The sequence below is a fragment of the Phasianus colchicus genome, chromosome 2 (genome assembly GCF_987193195.1).
Source record: "Phasianus colchicus chromosome 2, bPhaCol1.hap1.1, whole genome shotgun sequence".
NCBI lineage: Eukaryota > Metazoa > Chordata > Aves > Galliformes > Phasianidae > Phasianus > Phasianus colchicus.
The window spans coordinates 24,959,820-24,986,389 of record NC_143437.1 but is presented as its reverse complement, the minus strand read 5'-3'; the positions used below and the strand labels follow the sequence as shown (position 1 = coordinate 24,986,389).

The window sequence follows — 26,570 nt, the reverse complement described above, 5'->3', positions numbered from 1 at the left end:
TTTCTGAAGAAAATCTTGCGTAGTAAAACGAAACATGTTATTGTTTTAAACACATGATACTGGAAGTTTGCAATAAACCTTGAAAGTTAATGATTCTCATTATTCTGGAATAAAGAAGCATCTCAATTTGTGTACAATTAGATTGCGTGGCACTGTACGCTTCCAAACAGCATTAGAAGCTTGGTTGTCTAGATAAGGCAGTAGAAAGTAATGATCAGTGAAAGTTCAATCGTGGCATTCCGTTTTTTCAGATTTTCAAATGTAGCTCTCATTACTCCATATGTACAATGTCTTTTTTTGTTGTTTTGAAATTGTTTCTAGTAGTCACAGACATTCTTGCAGAATTGAGGCAACTTCAGGATAGCTCACTAAGATAGATCTGTTTTCCTTTGGTACAATTCTTTAGAAATTTGAATTTATTTTCTGATAAATTCTTGTAAATATTTGTTTCTGCTGTTATGATGTAGTAGATAATTTCTTTGGAATTTAAGGCTAAGAGTGATGGCCATCAAAGATTCTGAATTTGTTTCCTCTGAAAATCAGGATTGTCCTTTTCTGAAAATCTGAATGTGCTCTTCTTGGACAAGCAGCTAATTTTACATCCCTTATTTTTTAGCAATCTTCTATGGACATGACGCTGTGCCTTTAACCTGGAAGAACTGGATGTGTTAATTATTTTTCTTTTAAGTGCTTTTTACTTTTGCCAGTGGTCTGTTCAACCAGGGGAAGAACTTCTGCTCTTAACTGCAGTATCTTGCATATGTAAGTGAAATGTCTATTTATAATTCCAAGTAACTTTGTTATTGTTTTTCTTTTTAAGGTCAAAAATATTGGAGACTACTTTAAACATCATCTGATGCAGTCGAGACACAGGGGTGCCTTTGAATTGGCATATGCTGGCTTTGTGCAACTTACAGAAACGCTTTCAAGGTAAAATATATGCAACTTACTAGGTTGTTAATACAATAATTTTACCAAACTGTTATCAACCTTGAAGCTGACTGTTCAAGCTCATCGGTATCATGTGGATTTTGTTTGAGTTCAGTGTAGGTATGATATGTCTTCAGTTACATGGCATTTACGGGCAATATTAGTTATGGTTAGGAATAGTGATTCAGCATTGGATGAAAATACAGACATTTCGTGCTTTTTTCTTTTTTTTAATTTCTGGAGTGTTAATTTACAGAATGACTCTGAAAAGCTCTTGGGGGAAGCAGGGGTGTAGAATTCCTTCCCCTTCTCCTCCTTCCCAAGTCCTTAATGAAAATAAATGCCAGACATTTTGTTTTCAGCCAAGATGCTTTCCTGGAGACTTTTATTACTTGTCATTGGATGAGTTGTACATTCTGACATTTGGAAGTCTATCTGGCAGTGCATCACAAGATGTGATATGCAATCTTTTATTTTTTTTTTAGTTCCCCCTGTAACTTTATACTTTCCTAGAAGAACAAAATGAGCAGAGCTGACCTGAGATCTAGGCAAGGGTGCTGAAACTTCCATTATATATTACCTATTTTCCTTCTGTTAGAATATGTGTAAGCGTTAGTAACATTTCTTTGTGATATATATTTATATCCATTTTTTAAGAAGACAGATCAAAATCTCTAATGACTTTGTGGATTTGTTTGTTTTTTAATGTAGTTTTTGCAATGACTGATTAAATTTTTCAATTTGAAGTACATGTATTGTAACATCAAACTCAGATAAAGTATCTGGTATTTCCCTTTTGCACCATGTCAGCCAGTTAGAGCCATGGCTCCTTTTATTGTGTTTTTTTCTTTTGAAGTTGGGGGAAAAAAGAGAAGATAGTAGCAACATGTATGTGTGTGTACGGTATTCTTTTTATTTCTAGTGTTCTTTTAAAGTTAAACATAAGTCTGTGGATGGGAACAATGACAACAATGACACCTACAGGACAGCACTGGTGTCTAAGACAGTTTCCAGAACAGAAATGAGTGGTTGGACTCTGGTATGGACTACTGGGTGGAGTGGCTGCTTAGCTAGTAGTGCAGCTACAGAAAAAGAAGTATTTGATATCATTGCTCTGTGACACCCTTGTTTGCTATTTCCAGTTAACTTTGCTGCAGATATAGTTATTTTCCATTGTCAGTGCTGTGTGTATTGAGAGAGCAGCTCCTGCAGTGAGTGAGAAAAAATTTGTCACGATAGTGACAGGAAAAATGGACAACAGTTGAGGTATTCCCATTTATCTAGTTATTTTTGTAGAGAAATGACTGTACTGTCACATCAATTAGTGAATCTATTTTGAATAGAATACAGAAGAGACACTTCATAGTTTTCATATTCCAAGTCTATTGCGAAGTAGTGTTCTGCTGTTTGGTGTGTATTTCTGGCTGCTGTTTAAAGATACAGTAGCATACTGCTCACAATTTCAGTCAGTCTCAATCTGATGATTGAGGGGGGAACAAAAAAGCAACCTCCCCATCTCAGCAGCAGAATGATTTCCTTCTTTCCTATGTTTCTCTGTCAGACTTCAGACATAATTTAAGACTTCTGTATTGTTAGCTAAGCTTGGTTTCATATGTGAAACTTCTTTTTTCCCTGAGACAGAGATAAGCTCAGGTAAGAAAATATTAAGAAATTAAGGAACTGGTAGTCTTAACATACGCAGTGATTAACTAGAATGTGTTCTGCCAAAAACTGTTTTTTCATGTCAGGCAGCATTTTTTTGAATGTTTATTAAATGAATATAACATTCCAAATAAAGTAGGCTGTCAACAGCCTGGAATGCATGGAAAGAACTGCTGAGTCTTGAAAGACGTTATCAATAGATGTGTTGTTTTAAAAATTGCATGTTTATGTTTTACGATCTCCTTTTGTTTCAAAGGATTTATTCTTTCAGTTGGATTGAAGAGAGGCTGGACACTAGAGACACACCAAAAAATCCACCGAAAACCAATCAAACAGAAAGCTTAAGAGAACTCTGCTTCTCTGTCAGTTATTAAGGCAGTATACATAGAATCATAGAATTGCTCAGATTGGAGAAAACCTTGAAGATCAAGTCCAACCACAACCTAACATACTACCCTAAATCTAACAACCCTCCACTAAATCATGTCCCTATGCACCATATCCAAACACTTTTTAAACAGATGCGAGGATGGTGGACTCAACCGCTTCCCTACATGTCATTAAAAAAAAAAAAAAGCTTATGATTTCAGTAATTTTCCTCTTCCAAATTAACAGTTTTCCAAAACAGTCTTTGGATGATCATGCTACTTAACATTATAAAAGTAATAGTCATTTATTTCAAATAGAACATGTATTCCTTTGAAAAAAACCAGCTTGCAAGGAGACAAGCTCTTTGGAAATGTGTTTGTTTTGATGAAATATATACTTGCCAGGAAGTACTGGTCTCAAGGCTAATCTTTGTGTTTAAAACAGAAAGGACTGATTTCAGAATAGCTAGTAATTCTTAGTTTGGTATTCCTGGGACATGGGGGATTTGGGCTGAAGCTGCTTCTCTGAAGTAATGAGTAAGTTGAGTCCTGCAGAGAATGCAGTTGTGTTGTAGGTCTATTGAGTGTCCTGGAGTTTTTCCATTTATCCTTTTGGAGTAGTGAGACTTGTGCAGGTAAATACGAACTGTCCTCTCTACATAGCTGATAGACAGTCTTGAAGTGTAGGTACCGGAATTTGTTGCATCCACACATACTGGAGGAGGAGACCTTTTTCTAGGGCAGCCTGTAGTCATATAAACAGCTTAAGTCTTCCATTAAGTATCATGCTTATAGAAACCTCCTTGATGCTTTTTAATTATTCTTTCACTAAGACCTAGTGAAAATAGTGGTAAATCTCTCTCCTGTACTTTTAGGATAGACTGCAGATAAACACAGTGCTTTATTTCAGTTGCTGAACGTTTGCTTAAAACTATGTTTTAGAATATTTCCATCTTTACTCTATAGTCCCTCTTGAGGCAGAGCAGTGGTGTTGCAGACCTGTCTAGGTTAGTTGTCAGAGAAAAATCTTCCCTCTGCAGAGATTTCTTATGAACCTGATGAAATATCATCTTATTGGTCAAATTTGAGCAATGAATTTGATATTCATTTGGATATAAATTGTTGAACCTGTTCAAAATACATCAGCTATCATTCTTCCTCTTCTCTGTTCATAGTCCTTCTATTGGTGGGGGTGTTCTCTCTATTTTGCCTGCTTGGTATTGTCTGCGACTGCACCTTTTCAAAGACTATACCAAGTAAGCATCATTCATATTGGTGAAATAAGCAGTCCTTTTTTGAGAATATTTTCCTGTCATTGACCCTGAGAGATTATCAATGCTTATTTGGTGCAGTAAACTAGTAGGTAGGGAAACTATCCTGGAACACTTTTGACATCTACTTTAAACTAGAGTCTCTCAGAACCCATATTGATATCCCAACTACTACTTTACCATAAATGGTGTTTGTCTGTTTTGTGTTTATTTTAATCAGTGAGAGATCAAGTAGAATGTAAAGATTTCATGGAAATCTCAAAATGGTTATGGCTATAATGCTTTGCCTCACTGAGGTTACGGAATGCACAGGGGAAGGTATGGTAAGAGAGATGTCATACGGTGTCATCTGTGCATTGTCATACAAATGCATACTGTGCTTACTGAGGATCATTTTTAAAGAAATGGAGCTTAAACTGAACTGATCAAAGCTTTTGTGTCTTACGCAACAAGTGAAGAGTGTTAAATAAAGCGCTGTACCAGACAATACGGTAGAAGAATATTGCTTTGATTTTACAAATGTTTAATCCAGTATTAGTGGGAATTTTTCTCTGCATGCAGTTAGTTGCTGGCCTTTGGTACTCCTGGTACTTGGAGTAGATTCCAAATTGTCTGCTTTAAGCTCAGGTTCTGATTCATTTAGTTGCTATGAAGTGACTGTAACTCTTTACCTTCCCACTCCTAAGAAGCCTTCCCAGCAGCCTGCAGGAAAAATTAAAAGTAATGCATGGACTTTCTAGTGAGATGAACTAAAGTTGTTTCTAACTTCTTAGCAAGAGTGTAAATAGAGATGCAAAGGAAATAGTCTAAGATCTCTGAGATTTTTAAGGAAATTTTATTTTATTTAGAGCAAGTGCTATGAAAAGGAGGATGCAAGTGGGAGGACTTTATTGTTTCAGAGGAGCTGTTCTTAAAAGCAGACTTTCTCTAGGATAGATTACATAGTTGTGTTTCTGAAGCTTAGATTCTTGTCTATTTGTCTGAGAAATATTATGGAGACTGGCTTTATGTTACATATATGGAAAAAGAATACAGCTCTATTGAGAGAAAAATGGTGAAAGAACACTCCCTTTTCCCTAGACACGGATAGTTTACAGTGATTGGAAACTCTGGATTCTGGATATACCCTTGTAGAAAATGCTAGTCCTTATGTGAAACTTACACCACAAACCACCAGCATCCAGGAGAACCAAATCCAAGATTGACCCTTTGTTCTTAACACACCATTAATTTTGGATAGGAGAAAATGAAGAGAGGGGTTTAGCTTTAACTTTGAATTGCCAGGCTTTTGTCCCATTGAAACTGACCACAGAAACTGTTCTGGGCACGTATGAAATTGTTATAACCAGAAGACAGACAGTCTGAATTCTGTGGAAAAATACTTTACTGCACTACATCTTAAGTAATTTACATATCAAGTTACAGTGTAATATTTTAATTAGCAATATCATTTGCTTGATCTGGTCAAAAGAAAAAAAATTGTTCTCGAAAATGACACTTGAGCTTGTGACTACCATTTTTATGTTGTAAAGCTTCACTATTGTTCAAATTTCAGGCCACCTGCTTCTTGAGTCAATATTCTTCTTGCCAGACCATGAGGAAGTAGCTGCCAAATTCAAGGGAGTAGTCTCCTCCATTGCAAAGTCAACAGTCTCCAATGTTTTTACCTTTAAAATAATAACACTTTCGCATTAAAATAAAAAAATATATATTTTTTTAATTTGGGCTTTTGTGGGTTACTGAATAAGGTAGGATTACTTGTGGTGAGATCAAAGCAATGCAGTTGAAGGGAGTCTGAAATTTATTGGATTTCAGTGTGCTTTTTTCCCTTTGTGCTACAACTGAAAGGGGAAAAGCCCCTCAGTTTACTTAACTGTAAAATACTCGGTATGCTACGTAGTAACTTCTAAATATTTTCATTATGCTTTATTCTTCTGCAGCACAGCATATGTGAATATGTATCATGGGGTGTTTGTTTTAATACTAAGATAACATACTGAAGAGAGATTAGTGCTGTTCTTTGCATGACTAAACTAACATTCAAACTCTGCTTAACTAGGGAGGTAGGACCAGCCGCAGTGGTTGGAAGCAGTAGGTTTTGTGGGAAGTGATGACTTGAATGAAGAGAGCTGTAAAGTACAGTCTAGCTGTGGAGACCTGTGGAGAAGCTTACTAGAAGTTTTGTTTGGTCTTAATCCTAGAACTGCATTCTGTTTGTGTATCCAAAAGCTGGGGAAAGAACATGAGCTTATAGTAGCCAGGGGAAGCTAATTGTAAGCAGTAAAGTAAAAGAGAAGAAAAATGATCATTAGTTGTCCAGGTGAAGGCATTCATTTGATTGCTTCTGTCAGAGGCTTGGGAAGGCAAGAAACCATTTTACGCTTTTGTACTGTGTGACATAACCCATGTCGAGCCATGTTTCTCTTGCTTTCAGGACTAATATTTCATACGCTGGCAAATCTTTTAAAGAGATGCTGTCATTAGGAAATGGAGAGAAGGCTTGTCAGTAGTGTAAGAAACGTGTGATGAAAATCTTAAGGAAATCACCAAACAGCAAAAAATCTGCTGTGGCTTCTGCTGAGCTATCTGGTACTGTCTGTGACCTGTTTTCAGCATTATTAATTTTGTGTTTATTTTGTAAAAGAAGGGGAGGAAAGTCTCACTGCAGATGAAAGCCTCATTTACTGTCCTGTATCAAGTTTTTAGCCTACCTAAATTTTTGTACTGAGGGAAGAATTAAGGTGTAATAAGATGCAGGTAAAGAAGAAGGTAGAAGATTGGAAGATCTTGCACTAAATTTTGGTTTTTACATTAGTACCTGCTGCATTCTAAGCTTTACTTTCCATTTTTTAACATATATAAAACTTGACTGTGACCTTACTGTAAGTTCGTGCTGCTTGATTGTGAGTTTAATTACTGATTGTATTTTTAGGCAAGTCCTACATGGTTGAAATAATTGCAGTTGTATTGCCCTCTGTGATTAATTGGTATTATCTGTTCTGAATCCTGTGGCAAAGTAGTGTGATAATTTTTTAATAACAGTATCCCATTAATTTATGTAACTATGAATGATCCGTTCGGAACATTGACGTAAGATTAATGAGCTCGTCTTTCATGCTGATTGTATTACATGTCATTAAATTGGGCAGAACCAGGAACTGAGATAGATTTTAGTTTTCCTTGTCCTTGGAAGTCCTCTGCTTTCAGGCAACGTGCAGTTTTGTAACTGCAGAAGAGAAGTATTTTATGACAGGAATGTAATTCAGGTGCTTTACAAAATGTTTGGCTGACTTAGTATTTTAAACAGAACAGTATGTCTTGTTTTCTATTCCTTTTACGGCTCAGAAGGTTGCAAGGGTATTTGTTTAATACATACTTACTGTGAGGGGTTTCAGTCTTGTTTGTGTGGTTATAAAAGCAATTGCATATACTAGTTAGTGTAAGGGTCACAAATGAGAGAGCAAAGGTACAAAATCAAGTTTCTCTTCTTACATTCTGTCTGTTGTGTACGTGTCATTTTCTTCTCCAGAGCAAGACAGTAGGTCTTGGCAGAAGAGGACAGTTGAGATGCTGAATGACTGAGTCCTTGAAATATCTGGCTGAGTTCAGTGAAATATTTTTTTCCTAGTTTCACTTAACAAGAAAGGTTAATATAATTTGTACTAGCATTGGAAAAATGCAGAATTCCATGTTATGTTTATCTCATTTCTTAAAAATTCTGAGTGTATGCTTGAAGATGTTCAAATACATTAGGAACTATGCCTTAAGGTCACTAATTGCTTTCTTTCACTCTGCCCTAGTTTCTTATTTGTTTGTTTTATGTGCTTTATTTGTTTCATGTAGATGCAACAGTGAGAGGCTGCACAAGATGCCAGAGCAGTGGCTTAGCTGTGTTTTAGAAGAAATCAAATCTTGTGATCCTTCATCTACGTTATGTGCAACCAGACGTAGTGCAGGAATTCCATTTTACATACAGGTATCAAGTAATGTTATTATACCTTATTTTCTTTAATATTATTTTAAAGGTCCTTTCCAGTGAATGCTCTTTTTTTCTGCAGACTTTGGTAGCCTTTACACAACCAAGAAGCCAAATGTAATCAAACCATGTTTGATGCTATTTAGCTTTGCAATTCTGTGTACTCTCGAGACAGCACAGATTTTTGGCTTGATCTTGATACGGATAGCATTTCCAAAGGCTGTGCTGTTGGCTCAGTGTAGCCACTGTAATACTCCCTGTAAATTAATTCTCAGATTAAATAAAGCTTTGTTACCATGTAGGTTTGTCCTTCTTTCATATGCAGTGGAAGGGTGATAAAATAAGAATAAACAATCACAGAATTGTAAAATGGTGGCCTAGAAAGTACTATAGGAAACTAGGAAAGTCCTCTCAACTGTGGTGAAGTAATGTCAGCACCAGTTGGTGTGATGCTGAAGTCTCAACACTTAACTGTTTCCATTCCCTTATTTCCTTAAAGCAGATGTGATTGTTTTCCTCTAAATTAACCTTCGTGATTTTACTTTTCAGACAGTTTTCTAAGATAGAGGTCCAAGATAACTGTGTGATTTGTAACTTGCTCCGTTCACCAGAGCATGGTCTCAGGCTTGTTCCAAGAATGTGAGGAGCTGTTGGAAGCAAGCTGTCACTGCCAGAGTAATCCATCTTGCTTGTTTTCCACTCTGAGTTCACCCTGAGAAAGTTGAGGCAGCCTGCTTCTGTCTGACCTCTCTTCTGTCAGTCACAGCCTACTCATGGCTTTGCTAGTTGTGCGCGCATTGCATAGATGAGGTCTGAAGTAGGGCATTGGTTTTAGAGGTGTGTTGCCTTCTAAAGTTCAGCAGTGAAAGATCTTTCCCGTTTATATCTGTAAGTTGCCTGCAAAATAAATTTGGTGACCTCATGTCTGCTGGTTTCCTCACTTCACACCATGGAGGTTTAATTCAGTGGACAGTAGCAAGCTGAGAGAAGATGTGAATGAAAAACATGTTTGAATCAATTTTTCATGCAAAAAGTAGTGCTGTGTGTAATGTTTTCTGCAGTGGGATGCTGTTGCATCCACCTAGTTGTTACATTTGCCTACACTGCCAAGCCCATATGGCAGAGCTTATTCTGCGCTGTAGTTATTTGGATAAACAGATCAGATGCTTCTGCTCTGACAGCTCTGGAAAAGTACAAAGTTAATCTAGTCAATAAATAATTTCAGACCTTCTCAATGTTAGGATTAATCTGAAAAAGATCTATTTCTGAATAAAATTTTTGTTGTAAAGAAAGCTGGTAGTGTGTTCTTTGGTGGTAGTTCTGAATGTTCCTGTAATACTCAGTAAAAGGAATTAAGCCTTAAATAAACTGTTGTGTTTGGATAATAAAAATATAAAAATGCATATTCTGACAGTACTGTAATAAGGTTATTTTATTAATGCATAAAATCAAGACTCACTATCTTGATTTGCCATCTGCTTCCTGTGACATTTTATTCTTGTTTTGGTAGAACACATCTGTTCTAATAGTATGTAGTTTTTAAGGTTATGAACATTTTAAATGATCTATTTAAAATAGAAACATGACTACCTAATAGCATAAAGGTGCAACTCCAATTAAGGGGTGAGGAAATGGTGGGAGAATACTGGTTACAGCTTAACCTCAGTGTCCTCAGGTTATGGAATCTTGCTGTTCATTCTTGTCTGCTTTATATTGTATGAGTACTATTTTTTTTCTTGCCTTTCTGTTTCTTCCATTATTAAAGGTACTGATAAAATGACAGTGACAACTTCTAGCTATATACCTTTACCTCTGTACTTCATTTGGCTTGAAGTTCTTCCATTTGGTTCTTTTTATGCAGTGTAATGGACTGTTAAATATCTTGTTTGAATTGATGGTGAATGAACTCTGGGCCCCAAAACACAAATGGATAATCATTTTTTATTAGAAATAAGTGATTTATTGTTATTCATTTGTGCTGAGTCAGACAAATTCAACACAAGCTGCTACGGTGGAGAGAGAGACTGTTTTAATACCAGTCCTGAACTGGAAGGCTAAATTAGAATGTATATTCTCTGCTGGATGTGTTGACATCCACTTAACTGCTGCTATATGGAGATGGTTGCATCTACTTTCTCCTTTTTAAAATGTGCTGCTTTTTTTAATCCCTTGGCCAGGCCGTTTCTCTATGATTACATATGTTATTAAACTATAAAATTTTTCAAATAGTAAATGTAAGCATGTATAATATAGCAGATGTTTTTGCCATATGAGATGCTCTGATTCTGTGTGTGTTTGTAGACTTATGTTTTTATCTGTGATGTACAAAGAAACTTTTAGAGTCAGAGGTGTACTGCAGAAGTGGTTTTCTTACTGAAACAATGACTGCTAAGGAGGCTACAAACAAAATAAGACAGTTAAAATTGAGAATTGCTTTTCCAAATTTATATTTAGTCCTTTTATATGGTCAGAAGTTGGGATGTGGTATGGTGAATATAAAACCTGAAGCTAGAAATAGCAGACTTTTTTTCTTTAACTTTTCTGTAGGCTTTGTTAGCTTCTGAACCAAAGAAGGGCAAAACGGAACTGCTGAAAATGACAATCAAAGAGTTGATGTCCTTGGCAGCACCTTTGAGTGAACCTGCAAGTGTAATTCCACAGGTAAAGTGCAGTGTCACATCAGAAGGCAAATGTCAAAACAGTGTTTGCATTACTTCAAACAGTTAAGGAAACAGTGTTCTTTTAATGATAGTTAAGCTTTAGTGTCTGTGGCTAGATTTTAAAACCTTTTGACATACAGATGTTATGGAGTCTCTGGAATTTACAAATGCATGAGATACTAAGAAGTGGATTGAACATAATTTCATAATTTTTCTAGTACAAGTGTAGTGATACTCATTTTGAATTTATATGATCATTTACTTCCTGTAGTGTATTTGTGAACAAGCAGATGCGTAAACTTTCACAAGGAAATAAACAAGCTTTTTTTTCTTTTTACATTTAGAGTAAATAAATGAGTTGCATAAACCATAATGTATGCAGTAAAATACTATATTAAAAATGATTTTAAACAGAATTAGTAATTTCTGAAACTTAAATATATTCATTTGGAATGCATAAAAATTGTAAAGTCAAGATCTTTATCTTCAAAGGCAGTTATCAAATACTTAAATGTATTATCAACAGACTATGGCTAGCATTTAAAATGCAAAGATTAACAGTGTTCTAATGCCTCTGCTGGCATAAGTTTATGTATTTTTGTCAAAGTCTGTAAAGCTACACAGATTACCACCTTCCCCAGAGTAGAGAAGTATCTCAAAATGCTCCATATGGTGATGCAAGCCTGGCTGTCATTTTTAGCTTAATACTGTCCTCCTGTGAGTTGTAGTTTATTTTTTCTCATAGTATCTACAGAATGTCAAGAATATTGGACAAGATGATTCTCGTCTTTGAAAGTTATTTTTAAGCAGCCAGGATAAGCTAAGGAGAAAAGAATGCTGGCCTTCTGTCATAACTCCTGGACTGTATTTATTAGACAAATATATTTTTAAACCATAAATGTTTTTATCAGTATTTCCTTCTGTAGCATTTTAATGTATTAGTTCAACAGCAGTGTTCTTATATTCAGTATGGAAATGAAATGCTATAAATCTGCACATAGGCTGTTTTTGTTTCATGTTTCTGTGTTCATTGGGGTAATTAACACACATTTGATTTAAGGTATTTTTTGTTGGATTTATATTGTTTTCCTTTATTTCTCTTACCTCCATAGGTTCATGCTTTAAATATCCTACGGGCACTGTTCAGAGATACGCGTTTAGGTGAAAACATCATGCCTTATGTTGCAGATGGAATACAAGCAGCAGTTCTAGGCTTTATGTCACCTGTCTGGGCAGTAAGTTAGCTTTAATTTTGCTTCTCAAATGTAACAGTCTAGGTAGTGATGTGTTTCCAGGAAGCTTTGGTAACACTTGTTACCAAGAACCGCAGTTGCTAGAATGTTACATGATAAAGTACTTTAAGGTTTGATGAATAATATTATAGACCTGCAAAGAAGACATAGTTCTGCTCTGTTTTGGGTTTCATTTTATTTTTTACTTCAATGTGAAGTGCTGATATTCACAAAAAGAAGGGACACAGATTATCATAGGCATAAGAATATACCTGGCTGTTAAATTTTGAGTCAGCATGTTTAGCTAGTAAGAAGTCTATTTTCATTCATTCTTGCTGTTTTGTTTTTTTTTATAAGAGATTCTGAAATAGCTGAACGTACTACAGTCTGCCATGAATAAGGCCTTTTATCCAATAGAAATCTAGGTGCAACCTATTTGTTAAAGATATACATGTCCAAAATCTGATTTCCAGGTAGTGCCATCTTGATAAAGAGGAAAGTTGTTATGAAATACTTGTTCCTATTTGTTGACCTCTGAACAGTAGGCATGTAGTGTCCTTCCTTCAGCTGACTTCTTTTTGACTGTACCTTAGTATTAAAAAAATACTTGTACAATTCAAAGGGATTTTTTAAATTTTTGTGTTCTTTTTGTTTAGGTAAGAAATTCATCTACGCTTCTTTTTAGTGCTCTAATTACAAGGATTTTTGGAGTTAAAAGAGGGAAAGATGAAAATTCAAAAAAAAATAGGTAAGCTTCACTTGCTACCAGTATTAAGTTTGCAGAACATGATCTTAGCCAAAAACAACTCAAAAATGTTGCTTGCTTTATGGATGTATTTGCATCATGATGTTAAAAAAAAAACATCTAGGTTTGCTTAAACTGTACTGCCAAGAAATAAACTCTTAAGGCCAAAAATATCTGCTATTGAGCACTGGGAGTTAATTTGCACTCACATGTGACTTTGCTAGGAGGGAATGTTGCTCAGGTGTGAGTTCCTGTGGCTCTTCCAAGTGTTCAGTGTCTTGAGGTCAAAAATAGGGCCTCTGGTTCTTGACAGCAGAAAGAGAGAGATGAAGGGAACAATGGTCACTTGTGCCTTCCCTTATCTCTAAAGTAGGCCTGGACTTAATCTCACCTGCACTAATTTGAGATTTTTACCTTTAGTCACTTAACTCTAGAGCACCCTGTCCCTCCTTCGGGTCTCTTTCCTCATAAGGTCCAAAAATGAGAACTTGCAAAGTTGCTTCTTTTCCAGGGCATTCTACTGTTGTCCTCTGTTGTTGGCCTCCAGATCCTCCACTGCGTCTTATGTAAACCCAGTTCTCCTCTTACTCTAAAATTTCCCGGGGGCTGCATTTCCATTTCTCTTAGCAACTGTTAGTCCACAAGCAAAAAATCAGAAGTTTTTGTAAGTGGGTGTTTTCCCACTCCCATGTTTTCTTTGGCCTTTAGTGCCTCTCTTTAGCTTCTGCCACAAATGAAGCATGTCCATACTCTGTAGCTAAGGCTCCTGATCTGGGAGGAATGCAGAAATAACCACAGACAATCAACTTACTTAAAAATACTCTTGGATAAGTCTTTGGGGCCACGGAGTGGTCACACTATGGTTATTATGGTAACCATTGCAGAAATGCCTAATGGATTTTCAAATAATGGACAAGATATGAGATTTGAGTGGAGAGAAATGTTATGAGTTACCTCTGAAGTTTTCCATTCATTTCTATTCATTATACAGTGATCTTAGCTAATGTAATTATCATGCCCATTATGAGAAACTAAATGTCCTGGGATGATAGTAATCTTTGTGGTGGTGCTATTTCAGCTCTTTGAAATACTTACCTAATTAATTCCAGGTGTATGAATGTGAGGAAGAAATATGGGTGTGACACTGCAGGGAGATTTCCCTTGTAAGAGAACTTTGTCCCAAAAGTGATAAGAAATGTCATCTGTGGTACTGCCTGAAATAAACTCCACTTTGTCTTATGCTCAAATCTCTTCTCACTTAAATCTGGAATTCTGTCCCATGCCTCCTGAAAATCAAGTAGGGTAATAACAAATGTTTCTTACTTCTTGCCTTTTCACTTTATTCCTGTAACAAAACATGATTTTTTTATTTCTGTATTGAGCACTTACTAACAGTTATATGAACTTCAACTTTTATAAATTTGTATCCCAGTGAAAAACTTAACCACTAACCTCTGCAGTGTGAGGGCAGACTGACTTTTCAAATATAGACAGTGTGGTGAGATGTGTAATCTGAGATTTCTGTTTGTGAAGTTGCAGAAGGTAATGGCATTTGAGTTGGGAAAATACCAAAATAAACGAAAGTTAATGTCTGTATATGAAGTCATTAAAAACAATGTTAGTTTTTTTAATATAACTGGCTCTGTCAGCTTGCTTCTCAGAAACTTCTTGTTTACAGTATAATTTGTTTGTAATCAGCTTGAGCAAAATGTGTTCTTTTCCTACCTCCTTTTATTTTGCACTTTTTCACTGAACTTTGTATGTAGTCAGTTCTACTGTTTCCCTTATATAGTGGTCAATACCACAAAATGAGCAATGGGAAAATACTTCTAAAAATAGGTCAGCAAGAGTCAAGAGGTATGAAAACGGAGGCAATCTCAGGACCTACAACATAGTTATGAATCTTATTTCTCTTGAGGTGTTAGTTTAAAAGGAAAATGATGCAGAGATTGTTTGCTATTTTGTTTATAATCCTTCTTCCTCTTACACCAGCCCACGGATTGAAGCTAGTGTGTGTACAGGTAAAGGTTTGTCTCTCAGTACCAGCAGGTGTCACCGCTGCTGCACAGCTGCTCAGCCACATCTCTGGGTGTATCTGCACTTGGGTGCTTTTCTTTAGGAGCTCTAATCTTGTTTAGTATTTTGCCAAAACAGGATTCATATATTAAATTGATTTTTTTTTTTTCATTTTATATCTGGCAGTTTGCTTCAAAAGAACTATTATTTCAGCAACTTGCATCTACAAGAGCTTATGTGGAAAGGCATTTGTTTGTGATGTGCTTGCTGCATTGCTGACAGGATATTCCCCTAACATTGAGGGGAATCTTGTCTGTGGACAGAACTAAAGCTCTGTAGTAGCCATCAGGACCTTGCATAGGTTTCCAATTTGCCTGCCTGATTTTAGATTAGGGATTTAAATCTTTCTGTGCTATGTCAGCAGGGAGCTACCTTATTGCTGGGCTGTTCTGTCAAAAAAAGGAAAAAAAAAAAAAAAAGCTTTGTCAGAAAAATACTGGCAACTTAATTTCAATTCTGTGCAACATTACTATACTTTGTATTATAACTCTTTTTTTATATTTTCTTATATTTTTTGTTTTATGTCCACTAAGAATTCACAGACATCTTTCATTCAAAAGTTACAGGCCTATTGTATCTTCTGCCACCTATAGTTTTCTGATATCATATTCCATTCCCTATTTATGTTGTGTGTTATAATTGCTGTGCAGCCAGGATGTTTATGTAGTCATAGCATGGTGCCTGTCCATATTTGATTGTCTGGATCAGTTCTGAAGCATTGGATTTAGTGAACTATAACCAGTGTCTGATCAGTAAGCTGATCTAGTTTGTTTTTCCAAGCATGTATGAAAGAATAGCTTCTTTACATTTTCTTTAGTTTTTCTTTTTTTCCCTCTCAAAAATGTCTGCTGTCATTTTGACCATTTGTAACAGAAAACTGTGAAAAAGTCCCCCATCTCATTGACAGAGAGGGGATTTCTGTGTCTGCTTGCAGGAATTTAGCATCTGCAGTGTTTGTCACTACTGGAGAGCAGAGGTAGGAAAAGGCATGATGAGCTGGGCTTTCTGATCATTGAATGGGTGCTGGGAAGGTCAGCCAGAAGAGTCTGAGGACAAAGCAATCCTATGATAGTTCAGAGGAGATGAGTTGAAGAAACTACCAACTATATATCATGATTTCCGCTTCTTGGTTGTGCTGGTTTCATGGGTAGTGGGGCAACACTGAGGGTCTCCTGTGTGTGTTTGCATCAACAGCTGTATTGGCACAGCTGGGAGTGTAAAACTGGGGCAGTGAGGAAGAGGGATTTCTTAAGAAGAATTCTGTGCTGATGCCAAACTTCACTCTTAATGGTTCACTGGGAATTTGAAGGAACTGTTTTGCATCACGATACAGGTGATGCAATCATATCCTAATTTCATTAAATATTGATGTCTCTAATTTTAGCATGGGTAAAGAAATAATGAATTGAAAAATGTGTACTTGAAAAATAGCAACTACGTGCAGCTCCTACAAGTAAAAGAAAGAGAGATTGTGTGAAGAATCTTTACAGTGATCCAAGCAACTGTACAGATTGAGCATTTTCTTTCTAGTGAAAAGAATGTTAGAGCAAGAAATTTCTTCTAGGTTCTCTCTGACAAAGACTACATCAAAAAAAAATTAACACATACAGACACCTGTGTCTATCACAGGTATTTCTGGTCTATAGTCCAGTGCTAATTAAAGATGCTAGTGCTTGTTATTTGACAAGACACTTATCAAATAGCTAGTATTTCTGGCTTTAGTTTATTTATTTCAAGGATGGGCACAGTCAGAAATTGTGTCAAATTTGCTGTTTGTGATGTGACATGCTTCAGTGCTTTGGAGCAATAAAAAGGAATTGTCCTGGCTTATCTGAAAACTGAAGTTGGAATATGAATGTAGCGAAGTCCTCAGAAAGAATAACCAATGGCTTCAGAAGATGAGATTAAAAGGAAGAGCAAAGGGAGGATTTCTCTTGGCTTCTGACCTTGGTGGAGGAGGTTCCCATAAAGAAAAGCTTTGAGTCTTTGATTAAAAAGCTCTGTTGTAAGCCAGACTGAAATGGTACAATGCAAACTCATGTTTTTTAAGCAAAGTAACTGATGTAAATATAACTTTCATTTTTTATGGGGAAAAAGAATCTTTCTTACTTAGATTTTGGTGAAGGGAAAATGCATATGCAGTAAAATACTTAGAAATTATCAATGTACATTTTATGTTGAGGAAATATTCATGCTGATAGGAAAATGAGTATGAATGCTGCTATGTTCTCGATACCGAGTTAGATATAAAGAACTGTAAGTCTCTGCAAACAGTCAGTAAATGTTGATTATTAATAACTTCAGGCACTTGAAAAAGGGGAAGTTATCTTTCTAATTACAATAAGGTGGATGAAAACTATGTAGATGTGAATAGGTTATGAAGCTGCACTATTGGCTGTGAGACAGTCAGCATGCAATACTACCCTCTACTTTCTTCGTTTTTGCAAGTTCAGTCTTCAGCACTTCTCAGTGAGCAGTTGCACTAAGTAGAACCAAATTAGCTTTTAAAATCACTGCTATTTTCTCATAAATTGGCATGTATTTGTTCCTTAACATAAGGTTTTTTTAACACCAGAAACTATCTTGTTTTACACTCTGAAGGTTTAGAGGAAAACATTGAAAATTGAACATTCTATTGTAATCCTCTCTTTTCCTGCTGTTATCTCTAAATTAAATTAATCTGGTATTATTTTCCTTTTCAGTAAGCCACTTCAGAATTGTAGCTTAAAGTACATAAAACATACATCCGGAAGTTCATGGCTCCTGTTGAATGTTCCACATCTGACAGGCTAATATTTCCAGTACTTGCAGCTTCATAGCTGAAAAATCTGTCTCACAGCAGTGAGGTATTGTCCTTCTTAGTGGCAACCTTGTTAAACGTTTGCTTTGCATCACCCCAGCTCTGGCAAGATTTCTGAGGTAGGTCCTTGTATGCCCACAGTGTAGTGTCCTGTAGTCATTTATGATAAATGGAAAGAAACTTTGGTGACACAAATGTGGTCAAGCTATAATGGCACACTGGTGTTGTAAGATGAGATAGCTCTTCTGAGAGTTTCATTAGAGGTGAAAGTATGACTTGATTCACAACACTGAGCTCTGTTTGTACCTCTTGGACTGAGTTCTGCAGAGGGAAGGGTTGGGATTGCTTTATCTTGGATCTCATTAGTGCTGCTTCCATGGCAGCTAAAATATGGGGTCAGTGATGGAGGTTTCAAGAGATGTCTGAGCAAATTAAGTACCCCTGGTTCTTTTCCTCCAACTCCTTCAGTGTCACACTTTGCAGCCTGTCCTCTCTTTTGCCACGTTAGCTGTTGCAGAGAGTGCTTGCAAAGTAGTTATTCAGGGTTTGGTGCAGAAGATTGTCTTGAGAGGGAGCTGTTTTTTCTTAAAAACAACAACAAAAAACCCACAAAAACTCCCTTTTCTATCTGCCAAAAATGGGCCCATGGCTTTTTTATTTTTCATGCTCAGGCTCTTTTGTATTGACTTTGACAGATTTAGAAGACTTGATCTCAGAGCAAACATGCAAAAGTTCAGACTGAATCAGATAACCATTATGACATCTAAGACGAATAGTTCAATAACAATAGGCTTGTTTAGATACAGACTTCCTGCACTGAAGTGCCTTTGCAATAGGGATAATGATTGTTAATTGATATTAATTTGTAAATTTAAGGTAAAACTTATGAAAATGTTCAGAAACAGATACAAATTGAGAATAACCTCTGAAACAAATCTGTGTCATGTCACTGACCCTCTCCTCCTGCTCACTATTATTTCAGTTTTTTCTGTTTTGCATCCCTCATCTAAAACTATCCAAAATCCCTTGCATCAGACAAAAATGAGTGTTCCTCTTGAGGTTGAAGATGTACTTATATAATTTCTGTTTATTTTAGGAGCACGAGACATGTATGTGTCTGAAATCTGAAGAACACTTTTTATGTCAAGATTTTGCTATTGACACAAACCTGTTTCAAATCTTTAGCACGCAAATTATTGTGCATTTGCAAATGTGTATCCTCGCTGTCTTGAACAAAGAGGAACTTCATAATGGACTGTCTCAAGTTAGAGCCAGTAAATAGAAAAATAAATGTGATAAAGCAATCTGTATGAAAGTTTGTCCAAGGTGAAATATTCTAAAAATACATGTGCTGCCCTGAAGGAACTTCAAGCCATTTTAAATAAAATAGAGGCTTGATGTTTGTTTTTAACGAGTGACTGAATTGTGTTCAGTGAAAAAAAAAATTAATGTAAGCCTAACCACATGAGTAGATAATGTAGTTTTATTGTACTGATAAAAAAAAAAATCACTAATATGATTTGATACAATTGTTTTGTTCTATACTTAATGTACACACCACTTATTCATGAACTTCACCATGCTTAGTGATAAGCAGCTATTCTTCACAAATTATAGAGGTATAGTGTGGGTTGTTGGAGGCAAAATTTACAATGCTAAGTCTGTGGCAAGAGATTAAAGATAATAGTCATGTAGTCAGTGATTGAGGAGAATTATTGGAGGCTTCCTAGAGATACAGAGATAACTTGATTTTATGTATCTATATGCAAATATACACACACCTTTGCATACTCATGGGAATACCATACAAGTTTTAGGAAAATAATTCTTATATTATTTAATATATTAAATATGTTCTGTTTTTAACTGTTTATCTGTATGTATGCATGTATATCTACATTTTGTCTTAATTAATACGCTGATATAGATACCAGGTTATATCTTTGCTGGTTTTTGGTTATGTTCCTCTGTATTTATTGCGAGCCCATTGTGCATTTACTTCTCTTGCTAGTAAAGCAACAATAGTGCTTTTAGAAAAAGCTTCTTAGTATTTTAGTAAACTGTGTGTTGCATAATTATTCCTCTCAGTCACGCTTTTCCTGAAGTATTTTTTCTGCACAGGTGCCTTTTTCCATACCTGATTTCACAAAGGATATAATAAATAACAAAACAAGAGGCATAAAGAAACTTGTACTTGAAAGAGATCAAAGCACACCAGACCATGCAGTCCTTTGGAAGTCTTGGCTAGCTTTCTTGTAAATAAAGGTGCTTCTAAAGCAGAAGGTATTTAACTACTGTATTTATGTAGACTTTGATTGACAGTTCAGTTATTAAACTCATAAAAACACAGCAACGTAAACTAGTAAGAATGTTTATTCTAGCACTTCCATCTGAAGGAAAATGAAAACCGAGATATAGTGGCATATTCTTAGATCTTAAGTATTTATCTTAGGGTTCTGTAGTGCAAATGAATGTTTTTTCACATCAGTGATCTTAGACTGTTTTGCTTACTGCTCTGGGGTTCAAGTATTTTCTAGTTCTTTAACAAAAGAAATGTTAGAGTTATTGTAGGTGCATAGTGATCACGTCTTTATTGAAGGAGCAAACCCCACATCTTTTTAATGATTCTTCTATCCACATCATAGTGTTTTTCATGGTGTAAAAAAGAAATTGGAATTGTTTTTTGTGTTTAATTAAATGAGGCTATGGAGAAGTTGGCACCCTTACTAAAAGAGGTGTTCTGTATCATGTTAGGTTTACAAATACACAGTAACATTTTGCATCATTGCTATTGGGGTTATTAATTGATACGTTGCACAAATTTTTCAGAACTATTTTTGCCAGGCTTCATTGTGACTCTCCATACCTCCGTCCAAAATCACGTGGCCCTTTTTTCTTCTGTGGGAGCCCTAAAATTATCTTAGTCATATGAAAAGTTTGTTTGAAAGTATCTTGTTTTGAGAAATGCTGGGATTTCAGAAGTTTAAGTCTGAGATATGTTCCCTAAAGAAAAATAATCCAAAATGCAACTCTGAAAATAATATATGTAATCTTTATTACTAAAGGATCTTTCCTGTTGCTGTTATCTCTCTTTTAGGACTGGTGATGTCTCTGGTTGTCATTCAGAGGAACTGCTAATCAAGAATTTTCAATGATTTTTGAATGGTGGCTTTTATTTCATATGAAGCTGGTATTTAAAATAAGATAGTTCACATTGTCCTGAATGTATGATAGAATTACTGACTTTTGAAAAAAAGGATAAATCTCTTGTTCTTAGCAGGAACTATCGTTTGCTGAAATTGCAGTAGGTAGGTGTAACCTGTCAATACAAGAAGATTAGAAGTAATCTGGAAGCCGTGCTGTTAGAGTGGAAAATAACTGAATGGAATCATAGAAATGTTGAATGTAAGGAGATCTCTTGATTTCCATTAAAAATATGATTCAGCAACACCAAATTGGGACAGCAGTGACTTTGCTCAAGTTTAAAACCTTCAGTGGCTACATCACTGCATTACTTGTCTAAATCCAGGATTATTTTATTGTTGCACAATTTAAAACTTCTGAGCTGCTATTTGTGATCTCTGATCCTTTCTATACCATCTACAGCTACTGCAGGAAACCTAGCCCATAATCTGATTCTTCAAGCCAGTCATAACCTGCTGTTTGATCTTCCCTGAACCTCTTCTCTGTTAGATGGAGCAAACCTGGCTTTTTCAGCTTCTCATAGGGTATATGCTCTAGGCCCTGTCCATCAGTGCAGCTGTTTTCTGGACCCCCTCCTATTTCTTCTAATCTTTTCTGCATGAGGCAACTCAAAATTGGACGGAGGATTCCATGTGCCAAGTAGACGAGGATAATAACTTCCCTTGATCTGCTGCCACATTTGTCATAATGAATGTAGGCCAATAAGTGGTTTGCTTTGTTTGCCATGAGGACGTATCATCTGCTCATAGCGAGCTTGGCATCTACTATAACCCTCAGGTTCTTTGCTGTGGGACTGTTACTGAGCCAGCTGTTTTTCAGCCTTTGCTGATCCTCAGGGTTGTTCAACCCAGGTGCAATACTTTGTATTTCTCCCTGTAGAACTGCATGAGGTTTCTGTTGGCCCAAGCCTCAAGCTTCTCCAGATCTGCCTAGACCAAACTTTTACTATTTATTCTTTCATCCACTCCCTTTAATTCACTGTTGTCCACAGATCTGCAGAGGATGCTTTCCACTTCATCAACAAATTTGTTGATAAAAGGTGTTTAAGCAGAAAGAGGCCTCAGTATTGACCCATGGAGTATTCTGCTGGTTACTAGCCAATGTTGAGACACTGATTACTACCTTTTGGGCTGGGTAGTCCAGCACAAATGCTCTGTTTATTCACACTGTATATTTTCAGCTACCATGTGAGAAAGCTGGGTGAAGCTGAATCTGTGTAATGATTTTCAGTCCAATTTAAAATTTGCTGCCATAATACGAATATAGTTCAACTACTTTTCCTAGGAAATGAGAAGGAACAGATTCTGAAAGTAATTTTAAAATTACAAGAATTGTTTTATCAAATGTCAAAATCTGTTTGAGTTTAATCTATTTAAATGCTCACCAGACTCATGGATTCTCTCTGCATTTACAGACAAGTGTCTTTAGGTTGTTTTCAGTATCAGTTACTTTTTTTCTGGATTTGAGACTCTGAAATGTGACAAATTCAGAGTCTTTCAGTAACATATAAGCTCTTTTCCCAAACAGCTGTCGTATTCTTCAGTGATACTTTAAGGAGCCAACAATTCAATTATCTCCTAGTGCATATGTACTATGGTTAGAGTAGGTGAACAAGCTTTGGTCTTTACTAAACCTTGCTATAAAAGAGAATGTTAGCCATTCCTTTGTGGTATTTTATATGGTTGAAGAAAATGTTTTCTTTTGAAGTTTATACTTCCAAATTGTCTTTGTTAATAGGGAAATAAACTTTACATATTTTCTTAATGAGTGATAAGGAAAGAACATGAACGGGCAGTTAAAAGCTGTTTGTTTAGTTAAGCTGCATTGCATTTCATTTTTTTATACTTTAATGAAGGCAAAAGTGCAAATGTGTAGAATGTGGATTATCATAAATTTGACATTTTGAATGACTTATATGAAATTCACCGTGGGTTTTTAAACCTGTTCAGCAGTAGTTGTACATGCAATACAGGGAGTAAATTTGATTTTGTTTCTGCATTACTACTTCTAACACAAATTATCATCTGATAAATTACAGTTAACGATTTCAGTATAGTCACTGATACAGAGTGGATTTTACAGGAGACCATTAAGAAAGGACTTCTGCAATTTCATGAAAACCATATTCTTGGCCATGGTATCTCCAAATGTGTATGCCTATATTACTTTTTTCTCATTCCAGTTTTATTTTTCCTTCATAAAATCATGTTTTTTCATCTATCACAGACCTGTTAATACATTTGTCAGCTGACCTGAGACATTAGCAACACTTTTATTCAAGATGAACTCTGAAGACCCTTGATTTTGTCAGAATTGTAGTCTCTAAATCTCAGCTGTCCTAAAATGAAATACAAACAGATTTGCTGCCCATGTTCTTCACAATGTCAGTTGCTAAAAGCAGGATACAAGGTTATAAAGCCTTTAGTTCTTCAGAAAAATAATAAAAAGAACAGGAGCAGGTAATCTCTGACACATGTCACGGTAAAATGATACATATGCCCTGGTGTCAAAGCAGAATTTTAATCTGGAGTATTCTGTTGAGTGTGCAACACAGCTCTGAACAGAACATTGTAACATCCGTGGCTTTATTCTCAGATGTGATTTTTAAAATGTAGAATCGTAGTAGTTAAATAAGTCACTCTATGCATAAAGATGGGATAATTTATTGAAAAGACAATACATATATAAGCACAGATACTACTACTTGCATTATATGGCATCAAGTCACTATTCAGACAAACTACATATAATGACCAGAGACGTTACAGTTTTCAGTAGGATTTATGAATTTAATTCTAGAATTTAGGTGACACTGAATGTCTTTGTAAGCAAAACAGAGGAAATAAAAACTTGCCTGTGTGACTTTACCTTACTCCAACCCCCCAAGATTCTACCACGAAAAGCAATGAAAGATTAAAAATCAGGTAGTGATTGAATAGAAGAGTTAAATGACAGTCAAGAATATAATAAAGGCTTCTATTAAAGGTTATTTTGGTGAAATGAAAAACTTTATGCATTTTTCCTAAGAAACCATAATTAAATGCTGTAAGTTATACTCTTGTTCATGCTTAAAATGAACTTCAAGGGAAAGTTTTATTGATTTGCAGTCTGCTTTCATTTCTATCTTCTGTTTTAAATTTTGCTGCTACAACTGGTTGATTCTTGATAATTCATCTGGTTCACTGTTATTTTCCAAATGCTGCTGTGTTAATTGCGTTCTGTCCTTCATCCACATCACATGCTCTCAGAGTACCTTTTTACCAATTTATCTGAACTCTATATTCTCTGAAATATTGTCATCCTGACCTTTTCCTTCTGAATAGACTCTGGAGGAGAGAGAGATGGGAAAGAGTCTGTTTGGCTCAGGGCTATGAAGGGGCGTTAAAAGTGCAGCTTGAGAGAAAATAGAAAAGAAACTCATGTACATCCCCCTTTCTACATAAATTCTCTCCATCAATCTTGTTTTCTGGGAAGTACAAATTGCAGCTGCTGTCTCTAGCAATCAAAATTGAGCACGTTGCAAAGGTCTTGTAGTCCACGTTGTCATCTGCCTTTTCTGCGGAGTTGTTCATGTATAACCAAGTGTTAATACTGTTAACTGGAGTATCTGAGATTGTTTTCCTTCCTACTCATCTATCGAAATATTTTGTGTACGTGGTTTTACAAATGATTTTTACAAATCATTTTAGAATGCAAGTCCTTCCATGATTTACTCTCAGGTTGTTTTTTTTTTTTTTTTACATTAGCCGTATACTTTAACCATATACTTAGATGATATTTTACATTGAGGTGAGGGGATCCATTGTAAGTATCATCAGCCCACTGATAATCTTTCTCTTTCATTATACTGCTTCCTATTTCAGTAAGTAACCTTTCACCAATCTATTGCTTAGATATCTGTAATCCCATTTGAAATTTTAAATTGTGAAATTGTACTACTTTTGGGTTACTAGCAGGAAACAAAACTATTGTTAGAGAGCCTGTGGTACTGAGAAACATGAAGTCTCATGCAATAGGAAATGATTTTAGCTGGAAATGAGAAAAATATTAGTGTCTTAAGGTTCTTTCTAATTCCTTCTCTAGTTTTAGTGTGGGTAGCTGTCAAATCCTGTGATCCGCAAGATGTTGATTTTAAGGATTTAATTATGGTAGCCACATTGTTAAAAATCTATTTGAACTGTTTGTGACTAATGGAAACAATGAATAGTTATCTATAATTCTTTGTCATATATAATTTAGAAAAGGAGGCCAAAGTTTGTTCCATGAGAACAGTTTCTCAGCCCAAGTTTTGTTGGAATATTCCTTTATAAATGGGTGTATCAAGTATTTGCCTTCTTTTAAGGATATAGATAACTTACTATTTCTGAAACATAACTCATATGAGTCTGTTTATGAAGTGTTAGAGTTCATTTTTCAAAGCAGCATATTTTTTGATGAAATAGAAAATAGGTGGCTCAAGTTTCTGGTCATTTTTGAGAAATCCGAGTCGTTGCCTTTTTTGTTGTGGTTTCAGTCTCAGTTACTGTACACAGCTACTTGTGCGTGCCTAATGCATACACATTTCCAGGAACAACAGGCATGATTGGTAATCAAAAATGAGACAGCTAAATACCTCTGTGTTTTACTTACTCTTGCTGTTATTGCTTTCTGGTTCTTCTCTAGTTACGTGTCTTCCTGCCTTGACATCCCCAAGTGGGTTCACATGTAAATCAGTGCTCTGTATTTTTTAGAACACCTTTTCATTTTACTTGTTTCTGTTAACATATAGTGTTTCTTGTTTTCCCTCTGAGCTGGAGGCCATTTCTAACAATCACTGCACAACCAGTCTGCTCGCGGTGCCTTTGGGCATCTTTTCTGCAGATACCTGGTGACTAATGGTTTTGATTAGACTGCCTCCTCCCATCATGAAACCTGTGCAACTATTAACCAAGGGAGAGGTTATGTAAGTTACCCAGTTAGATAACTGCTGTTTTCTTTCCCTATCAAAAAGATCTATGAAATCACACTATTTACAAATAATTTTAGGGCTATATTTCTAAGAATATTCAGTTCCGTTATGCAATTTAAATTCAAATTTGGTTACTGAATTTGATTATATTTAAATTGTATGCATTCAAGAATAATTGCTGTATGAGGTGCTCCTTACATGTAGTCCTCTTTTCAGCCTCTAAGCACTGGCCCATGCATTCTATGGAACACTTAATCCCTATTATGCTTTTTCCTGACACTGTGATACGATAGGTGAAGATGCAAAGTATTTTCAGTTTGGTTCAAATTGATACTTCCTTTTAGTACAGAATTTTTAATATGTTATGTCTTACTGAATGTAAGATGTGTATGTGTATGCCATGTGCTGTTTGACTTGACGTGTGTGCCTAGCTCTCTTGTTTTGTGCTGATGTTTTGTCTTCAGCTGGCTACATAATGTGCTTGTAGAAAACTTGAAGTTGTTTTGAAAAGCTGTTGGGTGAGTTGGAAAACTCTGAAGTTTTGAAATCTGACTACAGGATGTTAGAATTTGGCGACTGGCAGACACTTTGAGGTTGTGTGATTTAAAAAAGAAATTACGTATGTTTTCTGTCTTAAATAACCAGTGATCAGAATCCTTGGTTATGCTTTTGTTAGCAGCCTTTCGGTGCTCTGCTCT

At 35.8% G+C, this 26,570-nt stretch overlaps 1 protein-coding gene across 2 annotated transcripts in view; it reads left to right on the top strand.

Annotated features, from left to right (window-relative positions):
- Positions 1-26,570, top strand: part of THADA (THADA armadillo repeat containing) — a 210,315-nt gene that overhangs the window by 84,159 nt on the left and 99,586 nt on the right. For both annotated transcript variants that reach the window (XM_090135152.1, XM_031594879.2), the window contains 5 exons: positions 821-930; positions 8,075-8,207; positions 10,755-10,868; positions 11,980-12,102; positions 12,756-12,847. In XM_090135152.1, the coding sequence (XP_089991278.1) occupies positions 821-930; positions 8,075-8,207; positions 10,755-10,868; positions 11,980-12,102; positions 12,756-12,847 (572 nt within the window). The remainder of the gene's footprint in view (positions 1-820; positions 931-8,074; positions 8,208-10,754; positions 10,869-11,979; positions 12,103-12,755; positions 12,848-26,570) is intronic.